Raw genomic sequence first — 11,127 nt, 5'->3', positions numbered from 1 at the left:
TAGACTTTCTAGTCTTTCTTTCTTTCTGCCAAAATATCTTTTGTAATTTCTCTTTTAGTTTTCCTCATTCTCAGAAAATACTTAACCTTCAATAACTTCTAGGTCCATTGGTCAAATAACCATGAGGTTCTTACTTTGAAGTTGATCATCATATGACAAGTATTCCATATTTCACTTTTAGTAACTTTGTAATATGATGAACAATTTCACTCATAATTTTATCCATCATTTCATGACGACTTTCAGAGACCATGTCTGTACATGCTAGGCTCGTAAAGTTTAACCTCAGTATTCGCATGTGCAAATCTGGCTTGCACCCGTTGTATGCACACGTAGAATCTATACCTCAGTATTCGAAACGACGAGTCTTAACAACGGTGCATACTAAGGACGATCACTTCATGGATATGCGAATATCGTTAATGCCCCAATAGTTGGAGGATTGGGACGCCTTGCGTCTTCAACCTTCGTACATTCCCATAAAACTTATGAGTTTATGTAGTCTCACCAAATTATATTCTATCATCTTGCAATAAGGTCTTAGATATCACATATATCTCATACCTTGATTATTTCCGAAAACTAAATTTTCAGCTCCTTACTTTTCAAACAGATTTGAATTTCAAGTTTCACGGAGACAAGATAACTTTAGGTACTAATTGAAACCATAGCTCTTTGAATCAACAATGTGAGGTTTACTAAAAGTTTGCAATAGGACTTAATCATTTCTTGATTCTTTAACAATACGGTACCAGTCCGTAAAGTTTCTTGTCAGACTTAACAGTATTTCTATCTCAATTACAAGACTAGCGCATGGTAGAAAACGGATGCCAATTCTACAAATTAATTAAAAATACTACTTAGACTATGTTTATGATAATTAGTTCATGTTTTAATCTAATTACTAATGAACTCCCACTTAATACAACATCCCTCATAGTTGTTAAGTGGTACACGATCCAAATCCACTACACCAAAACCGATCATCACGTGAGATGATGTAGCTTCAATGGTGAACATCAACATGTTGATCATATCATCCATATGACTCATGTTCAACCTTTCGGTTTCCGTTGTCCCGATCGAGGCCATGTCTGTACATGCTAGACTCGTCAAGCAAACCCAAGTATTCCGCGTGTGCAACATGGCTTACACCCGTTGTATGTGAACGTTGAGTCTATCACATCCGATCATCACGAGATGCTTCGAAACGACGAACTATATCAACGGTGCATACGAGGGGAGAACACTTTATTATCTTGATATTAATGTGAGGGATCATCTTATAATGCTACCGTTGCGTTCTAAGCAAAATAAGATGCATAAAGGATTAACATCACATGCAATTCATATGTGATATGATATGGCCCTTTAGTCTTTGCGCCTTCGATCTTCATCTCCAAAGCACGGACATGATCTCCATCATCAACGGGCATGATCTCCATCATCGTCGGCGTAGCGTCAAGGTCCATGGCGCCGTCTTCATGGTTGTTCACCTCATGTAGCAACTATTACAACTACTTTGAAATACTACTCAACATGAAATTTAAAGACAACCATAAGGCTCCTGCCGGTTGCCACAATACAATAATGATCATCTCATACATATTCATCATCACATCATGGCCATATCACATCACCAAACCCTGCAAAAACAAGTTAGACGTCTCTAATTTGGTTTGCATATTTTACGTGGTTTAGGGTTTCCGAGTAAGATCTAATCTACCTACGAACATGAACCACAACGGTGATACTAGTGTTGTCAATAGGAAGAGTAAATTGAATCTTCACTATGGTGGGAGAGACAGACACCCGCAAAGCCACTTATGCAATACAAGTTGCATGTCGAACGTGGAGCAAGTCTCATGAACGCGGTCATGTAAAGTTAGCCCGAGCCGCTTCATCCCACCATGCCACAAAGATGCAAAGTACTCGAACTAAAGACAACAAAGCATCAACGCCCACAAAACACTTGTGTTCTACTCGTGCAACCAATCTATGCATAAACACTGCTCTGATACCACTGATGGGATTCGTAGCATAGAAAACAAAAAAAATTCCTACCGCGAGAACGCAATCCAAGCCAAGATGCAATTTAGAAGACGGTAGCAACGAGGGGATGAACGAGACTAACCCTTGAAGATTTCCAAAGCCTACGAGAATAGATCTCGTTGTTGCAGAAGATGATCACTTGCCGCTTTCAAAAGCGCGTAGAAGATCTTGATGGTGCCACAATCGGGCAGCACCTCCGTACTCGGTCACACGTTCGGTGTTGATGACGACGTCCTTCTCCCCGTTCCAGTAGGCAGCGGAAGTAGTAGATCCTCCTCGGAATCCCGGCAGCACGACGGCGTGGTGGCGGTGGTGGTGGAGAACTCCAGCAGGGCTTCACCTATGCGCCGCGGGAGTATTATGTGGAGGAGGAGAGGCTAGGGTTTGGGGAGAGGGGGTGGCTAGGGCGCCGGCCATGGGCATCCCTAGGTGGTGCGGCCAAGAGTAGGCTGCCCCTCCCTCTCCTCCTCATTATATAGGTGGAAATCCCCAAGAGTTGTAGTCCAAGTCTTCGAATAAGACCCCAACAACAAAACCTCCCATATGAGGGAAACCTACTCAAGGGGCCTTTAGGTGGGGTGGCCGGCCACCTATGGTGGAGTCCACCTGGGACTCCACCCCTTAGGGTTTGGCTGGCCATGCAAGGTGGAGTCCCTCCAGGACTCCACTTTCCATGGTGATTTCTTCCGGACTTTTCTAGAACCTTCTAGAACCTGCCATAAATGCACCGGATCATTTCCAAACTTGGAATATGACTTCCTATATATGAATCTTATTCTTCGGACCATTCCGGACCTCCTCGTGATGTCCTGGATCCCATCCGAGACTCCGAACAAAACTTCGAACTCCATTCCATATTCCATATCTACTTAAACGACATCAAACCTTAAGTGTGTCACCCTACGGTTCGCGAACTATGCAGACATGATTGAGACCTCTCTCTGACCAATAACCAATAGCGGGATTTGGAGATCCATAATGGCTCCCACATATTCAACGATGACTTAGTGATCGATTGAACCATTCACATACGATACCGATTCCCTTTGTCACACGAAATTTTACTTGTCCGAGGTTTGATCATCGGTATCTCTATACCTTGTTCAACCTCGTCTCCTGACAAGTACTCTTTACTCGTACTGTGATATGTCATCTCTTATGAACCATTCATATGCTTGCAAGCTAATTAGACGACATTCCACCGAGAGAGCCCAGAGTATATCTATCCGTCATCGGGATGGACAAATCCCACTGTTGATCCATATGCTTCAACTCATACTTTCCGAATACTTAATCCCACCTTTATAACCACCCATTTACGCAGTGGCGTTTGATGTAATCAAAGTACCCTTCCGGCATAAGTGATTTATATGATCTCATGGTCGAAGGACTAGGTAACTATGTATCGAAAGCTTATAGCAAATGATCTTAATAACGTGATCTTATGCTACACTTAATTGGGTGTGTCCATTACATCATTCACATAATGACATAACCTTGTTATTAATAACATCCTATGTTCATGATCATGAAACTATGATCATCTATTAATCAACAAGCTAGTTATACAAGAGCCTTACTAGGGACTCCTTGTTGTTTCCATAACACACATGTATCAATGTTTCGGTTAATACAATTATAGCATGGTATGCAAACATTATCATAAACACAAAGATATATAATAATAACCATTTTATTATTGCCTCTTGGGCATATCTCCAAATCCTCATGTAGCATGGAGTTCGCAGAGAGATCTAGCGAGTATTCCTTCTCCTACAACTCAAATGAAAGTACCACAAATCAAATTAACAAGCTTTTATAACATAGCATGTGTTGAACACATTGCAAACAGTCAAAGTAACAAGTTGTTACAGCATAGCATGCATCAAACACCTAGCATGCAAGCATATTTACAAGCTGTTACAACGTAGAACGCATCAAACACCAGGCAAGCATATTTACAAGTTGTTACAACATAGCACGTATCAAACACCTAGCAGGTACGCATATTTACAAGCTCTTACAACATAGCACATATTGAAAACAAGAACAATGACAAGCATTTAGAACATAGCACACATCAAACACCTTGCAGGCGAGCACATAGAACAATGACAATCTTCTTTGCCTGCTGGCATGTATAAGCCCGAAGCTCGTACAAGGAGAGCACATATACATTGTAGAAGCAATCCTCGTACAGACTATCACACTTATACGTGGCCTACACAACAATAAAGATCACACTTGGTGACGAACACATGCAAAAGACATAGATCTACCTCTACCAGATGCTACATCAAGAAACTATAGCTCTAGAATGAACTAATAACCTCCATATCTAAGCAAACAAGTCTAGAAAAATAGATCTAAGCTAGCGTTCTATGTTACTCACATGGATATGACAATCGAACTAGGCGGACGAAGTCTATATGCATGCGAGGATGAGGAAGATGACCTCCCGCCGTGGGGCTACACCAGCCAGAGAAGATGGAGTCGCTTACCTGCTTGTCGGTAAGAAGCTTCCCTAGATGGGGAGCTCGAAAGGGGGGAAATGGTTGTGGGGATCTCTCGCTCGCACAACCTCGGTGCAAATTCCTCCTCGCGAGCGCAAGAAGAGCTTGTCTCGCAAGGAGCGCCCGAGTGTGTCTCATACAGGCTCTACGGTCCTTTAAGAATCGTGTGAAGCAAATAAGAGAAGCGTGGGGATCCAAACCGCCGATTCTTGCATGAGCAGAACCGGAAAACCACTTTGTGAGCAACCAAACTGACCCTAGATGCTTGGTATCATTCTTTAACGTCGGCGAGGTCCAGTTCTACTTGCCATAAAAATGAAAAAGAACGAAGGACTGTGAATGGAGACCATGACATGTCGTTGTGGAGCGAATGGTCTTTACCACTGCACTGCTTAACCAATAGTGCTAGTTTACTATAGAAATTTCTCTGTTTGTTGCTTGAAACTTTTGAATAAACTCGGACGGAAACAACCCGAGATTTTCGAGATTTCGCGGTAACCGAAATTTGCGGTGTCCTCCAGCAAAAACAGTCGCCGAGAAGAAAAAAAACTTGGACACACATGACACTTGTACCTCCTCTTCTCGGTGGCCGACGTGCCACCTTGCTGTGATGTCTGCACTCTGTCGTGCTGTGATCCATTTGGCATTATTTTTCTCCTAGACTAGACGATGATTATATACGGAGTAATAAGAACATTCCAAAGATTCTTGGGTTGAATTATTAGCAGTCGGAGAAAGAAATGCACTAGAACCGGCAGACACGTTGGCTAGTGGGCGGTGCACGCTTCTTTCTTTACTCGTCCCCTTCCTCAGTCAGGCCCCCCCATGCGATCGATCCCGAAATCGACCCCAAACCCAACCAGATCCGCACACGCGTAGACCACTCCACTCCGCCTCTCGCTTCTTCCTCCTCCTCCTCCTCCTCCTCTCCTCCAGTGCCGCAGCGCCGACCGGTGCCCCCGGAGACGAGACTGGAGAGCTCGCCCACCCGCCCGAGCGAGCGATCTCCGGCCCCGATTCCCATTCCCGCCGCGCCGTCGGTACGAACGACCTAGCTAATCTCCCCTTCATCCTTCGTCGTCACTCTACATGCTCTAATCTCCACTGTTTGTATGTAGTACTCCGTATGAGGCTTTGCTTTCTCTTATTTATTAATTCTCATTACTGGGATCTGGGGTAACACTGCCGCGTGAGAATCGCGGCGATTTCCGTCTCCTAGGGTTCGATTTCTCCCTCTTGTGTTCCCCTGTGTAAATTAATTTTAGCTGCGGACATCGTTTTCTGAGGTATATATATATGGGTAATTTTCTTTTTTAATTCAGTTATTACAGTCTTAAACCCAAACTAACCTCCACAAAAGGAATTCCTGTCGGTGCACACTCGGCACCACCATCTACATGTCCTCCCCACGATAGGAGGTGTCATTATTTGGCCTCAACCCGGTTTGACCCGTTCAAGCAATATGAACATACTGATTTTTCGAAGCGGCTGTCTTGCCTAAGGATACAGTACTAGAGTTCGGTGTGGTGGCTTGAATCAATACACGATGACTGATACACAGCTCTGAAGAACAGACTCATCACACTTGTTTAGTTTGCGCTCTGTCTTAGTCCATATAGTTTACTTTATCAGTATATATCTCCAACTCGGCGCCACCATCTATATGTCCTCCACACGGTAGGAGATGTGATTATTTGGCCTCAAACCTGTTTGACCCGTTCAAGCAATAGGAACAGACTGATTTTCTGAAGCGTCTGCCTTGCCTAACAATACACTACTAGAGTTCGGTGTGGTGGCTTTAATCAATACAGGATGACTGATACACAGCTCTGAAGAACAGGCTGATCACAGTCTTAGTCCATATATTTACTTTATCAGTAAATTCTCCAACTGTGATTACTGGATGGTGAAAGACTGAAAGCTCGCCTTAGCGTGTCTGCGTGATTTTTTTCTGTACATCATCGGCATTCTGAGATAATTTGCTTCAAGTTCAAGAATAGGCATTACCACTTGGCTACTAATCTAATGATGTCTGGCAGTAGTACTACCTATCTTTGCTGGTATTAACTGTCCTACTTATGGCAGCTACTTTCTCATGTTAGGTGCACAGCTGAAGGCAGGCGATTTCGTACATCCAAACTAGCATTGGACCCTACATGATAAGCAAACATGGCGCCAGGAAGCAAGGCGGAGCAAAAGGCAGCGTTAGATGCTGGGGCATGGATGTTCAATGTTGTCACTTCGGTTGGCATAATCATGGTCAACAAGGCCTTGATGGCTACACATGGGTTTAGCTTTGGTAAGAATAGGATGCCAAACCTTGTTATGTTTAAATGCCAAACAGTCCAGCTGTGCTACCCACCAACTATATAATGGCTGAGTGGACTTTGCCTTTTTCCTCTGCTGCGTATATCCTTGTCTAAATTGTGTTGACATGTAAATCTATTTTTGTCAATGGAAGCTATTATGGCATTTATCATTGGAACATTGAACTGGTTGAACTTAAAAATCTGCAAGCATGGACCCCATGGAACATTACTGGCTGAACTTAGGTTGGGTTGCATATATCCTTATCTGAATTTGTATGGACTTTAATTCTGTGAAATATTGTGAAGTTTACCGAGGAACACTGAACTGGTTGAACTTGCAATTTTACAAACTGAGAATCAACAAATTTCCAATATATGTACGATGTGTTTCAGATTATAACAGTCACGGGAATTATATTAGAACTTCTTATCTGGGCGCTGCTGACCAGAAGTTCATAAATGGATATGTTTATTGTATTGATGATTTTTTTTTTGTTGCCACTAATATTGTGTACTATTGTTTTTGTTGGTGCAGCTACAACATTGACTGGGCTGCATTTTGCAACCACCACTTTGATGACATTGGTGATGAAATGGTTAGGATACGTTCAGCCATCTCATTTACCTCTGTCAGAATTAGTAAAGTTTGTCTTCTTCGCGAACCTATCAATTGTTGGGATGAATGTTAGTTTGATGTGGAATTCTGTTGGCTTCTATCAGGTAAAAACTGCAACTCCTGTTTTGTTCAATTTATGAATGTAGTTTATATACTAATTTTTCTTTCACCATTTTATGTCTTCAGATTGCGAAGCTGTCTATAATTCCACTTCTATGCATTATGGAGGTCCTGTTTGAGAATTTCCGTTACTCGAGGGATACAAAGCTTAGCATAGTGGTTGTCCTTGTAGGTGTGGGAGTGTGTACAGTTTCTGATGTCAGTGTAAATGCGCAAGGATTGGTAGCCGCCGTAATAGCAGTTTGTGGCACTGCATTGCAACAGCATGTAAGTATTGAGAATGTCAGTGAATTAATTTTATTTGCTGCTGTACATTATATGCTATTTTGTTGGTGGGCATCAACTTATAGCATATCAATATCTACCGCTTGTTTTATTTCTGCTTATAGTTCAGTCTCTGTAGACTGCAACCTTTGTTCATTAAGGTCATTACAAAAAGATGACTACATTAGCTGATGCCTTAGCTGCTACTCCTGGTTATAATAAATACAAGATACTAGACTGGGCATGTATGACATCCGATGTAAAGCTTTCATTTGAAGGCCTAGGTTACTGTATATATTTCATTATCTTATTTAGCTTAGCTGAGGTCTTTGATGGCTCTCTGATATCTCTTTTATAGCATTTTCTTTTACTCTATGTTCTAAGGGAGACTAACATATACAGAAAATTTGCCCAATTAATGCCTAAAAATAGTATTACCTCAGTTCCTTAATACTACCTCCGTTTCAAGGAATAAGGCGCCCTCGTTTTACGAGCTTTTTGTTTGACCAAGAATTACTTCAAATAGATAAAGATTGTTTGTATGAAATTAATATCATTAAAAAGTGCTTTTCAATACGAATCCAACAATACTAATTACATATATTATAATTAAGATTTTGTTGCTTAATTTTTATGGTCAAAGTTCGTCTTGGGATGCGTGTGCGCCTTATTCCTTGAAATGGAGGTAGTATAAGATGTTTTGGCAGTTCAAATCGAACTGCTAAAACCTCTTATAATTGGGAACGGAAGGAGTAGTTAGCTAGTAAATAGTAAGGTTCTATTCATTTGTCGCTTATTTATTTGTGACCGCAGAAGGTTTGTCCTAGACTCAGTTTATTTTTTGCATGTTTTCAGAACTTATATTTCTTGTGTAATAAATTATTGTTCTCATCCTTTATTCTGCAGTATGTCAATTACCTTCAACGGAAGTACTCGCTCAACTCACTCAAACTTTTGGGTCATACTGCACCAGCTCAAGCAGCTTCCCTGTTGATATTAGGCCCATTTGTTGACTTCTGGCTGACCGGAAATAGAATCGACACTTTTCACTACACCAGCATAGTGACGGTATGTAAACAAACTGAAGAATATATATATGGCATAGTGATGCTTGCCAACATTCCATCAGTATATGACGGTGCAGTAGTTAGAAAGTACATCATATATTATATAAATGAGAAAGATTACTGTAGCTCAATTGTTGTTGCATTCATTTGCTTCTAAAATTGGAATATGGCACAATTCTGAATCTCTACCTTTGGCACCCATAAAACGCAGGTAGTTGATTTCATGATTAAGGTTGTGTAATGATTGAAGGATCTAGTTGTCCGCAAAGTTAGATAGTAATTTATATAGATAAACATAATTCATATAAAAAACGTCTGTATTGGCTAAGGATGGCAATGGGCAGGTAGAGCAATACCAAACTCATACCCGTATAGTCGATGGGTATAAACTTCTACCCATACCCGTGCCCATGGGTATAAAACTTTACCCATACCCATACCCGGCGGGTACCCGTATCCATCGGGTACCCGGTGGGTAGGTTAAATTATACCTAAGTTTCTCGCAATTTTACATTTATCGATAATAAATTCGATTAAAAAATAAATTATCTCAACTCAATAACAGGTAGTTGAGTACATAACAATTAAAAAAAAATATAAATCCCGTTCTCATATAGTAACTCATAAGTCAATAAAAGTAGACGTGTAATATAAGAAATTGACAATAAATGGGCAGGGTATGAGTATACCCGCGGGTACAAAGCAATACCCGTGCCCTACCCATGACTTAACGGGTAGGGTATGGGTACTACCCATAGGTATAAAATTGTACCCATACCCTGCCCATGCGGGTACGGTACCCGCGGGCACCCGTACCCGTGGGTAAAATTGCCATCCTTAGTATTGGCTGTGTTATACTTTGAGCCTTTGAAGACATGGATGACTGATGTTTTTTGCTTTGTATCGATTCTTCTACACATGGTTTGCTTTTGGACATCACAGTTTTCGTGTTGACTGACACTGACTCTCCTTTTCCTCCACTCGCCTTTCAGTTCTTCATTGTGCTGTCATGCGTGATTGCAGTCGGAACCAATCTAAGCCAGTTCATATGCATTGGGAGATTCACGGCAGTCACGTTCCAAGTGATCGGCCACATGAAGACTATTCTCGTGCTAACCCTGGGGTTCCTGTTCTTTGGGAAAGAAGGCTTGAATTTCCACGTTGCGGTTGGGATGGTCCTTGCCGTGGTTGGGATGATATGGTACAGCAGCGCATCTTCGAAACCTGGAGGCAAGGAGCGGCAGGGTGTACCCAGTGAGAAGGCACCGAAGTCGCCGCAGTCGGAACTGGATGATAAAGTATGAGCTGGAAGCCTCTGAAGTTCTTATCACCGGCTATTTATATGGCTCCCGTCTTATATCGAATTAAATTAAAAGGATCACGAGATTTTTCCTCCTTGTACACGGTTCCTTCGAGGAATGTTTCTACAGAGTTGTTAGAAATGTAGGCCACAAAAGAAAGAGAGTTCACGAAATTTCTCAGGAAATACTCTACATAGGTTACGTGGGCAGGCCTTTTCAGTTAAGACTAGGTGATTTCATGACTGTTGTTCCTCAACAATCGTAATATACACGTTTACACCTTGTCAGCCAGAGTCATTAGATGCGAGCATTGTGCTCTGTTAACTGGTATCTGAAATCGAACAAGCTGTAAAGTGTAAACTGCTACTGTTTGTTGTCTCCTCTTCTGGCAAGTGGCAGTTCCTCTAATACTTGGTGAGACTATTTCAGAATCTTCGGCTCCATTCAATGGAGCTGAAATTGTGTAGGTGTGCGAGCATCTGCATCTCCACTCGGTACAATGCGCATGCCTTTTTTGCCCTAAATTTTTTATTGTATATGACATTTTTGAACTAGCCGTACTCTTGTCTAGCCCTACAATACTGTCTAGCCCTACAATACGTGTCTTCAAAGTCGTCGTACAAACGCACGAAATTTGGTCCGATGGATATGAGAAATAAAATTGTGAGACCATTTCTCTCCATTTTCGATGGTGCCGGATTTAGAGGCAAAATTTCGAAACAGTTTTGCCAAGCACCAAGGGATCTGAGGTTGTTCGTATCGAGTTTTCCTTCCGCGCGTCCACGGGACAGGGAGCACGAGTCGTCGCTGCCGACCGCTGAGCACTGTCAGGGCCCGACCACCGCTCCAGCTGCGCTCTGACGCCATTCCAGGCGGGAATTGTGA

The 11,127-nt window shown here is 42.1% G+C and overlaps 1 protein-coding gene across 3 annotated transcripts; it reads left to right on the top strand.

The window, feature by feature from the left end:
- Window positions 1-5,349: 5,349 nt before the first annotated feature.
- LOC127335484 (UDP-rhamnose/UDP-galactose transporter 6) lies at window positions 5,350-10,650 on the top strand. Of its 3 annotated transcripts, none has more exons than XM_051362137.2 (6): window positions 5,350-5,605; window positions 6,676-6,864; window positions 7,410-7,594; window positions 7,677-7,877; window positions 8,781-8,942; window positions 9,934-10,650. In XM_051362137.2, exons 2-6 carry the CDS (start codon window positions 6,735-6,737, stop codon window positions 10,243-10,245), a joined length of 990 nt encoding a protein of 329 aa, XP_051218097.1. In that variant the 5' UTR covers window positions 5,350-5,605; window positions 6,676-6,734; the 3' UTR covers window positions 10,246-10,650. The 3 variants fall into 3 exon arrangements, with proteins under 3 accessions (XP_051218097.1, XP_051218096.1, XP_051218095.1); XM_051362136.2 differs by having other exon boundaries at window positions 6,651-6,864; XM_051362135.2 differs by having other exon boundaries at window positions 5,351-5,605; window positions 6,668-6,864.
- The last annotated feature ends 477 nt before the right edge of the window (window positions 10,651-11,127 follow it).

Source organism: Lolium perenne, chromosome 2, assembly GCF_019359855.2.
Source record: "Lolium perenne isolate Kyuss_39 chromosome 2, Kyuss_2.0, whole genome shotgun sequence".
NCBI lineage: Eukaryota > Viridiplantae > Streptophyta > Magnoliopsida > Poales > Poaceae > Lolium > Lolium perenne.
The sequence above is the reverse complement of the archived record's forward strand: the minus strand, read 5'-3'. Positions and strand labels throughout refer to the sequence as shown.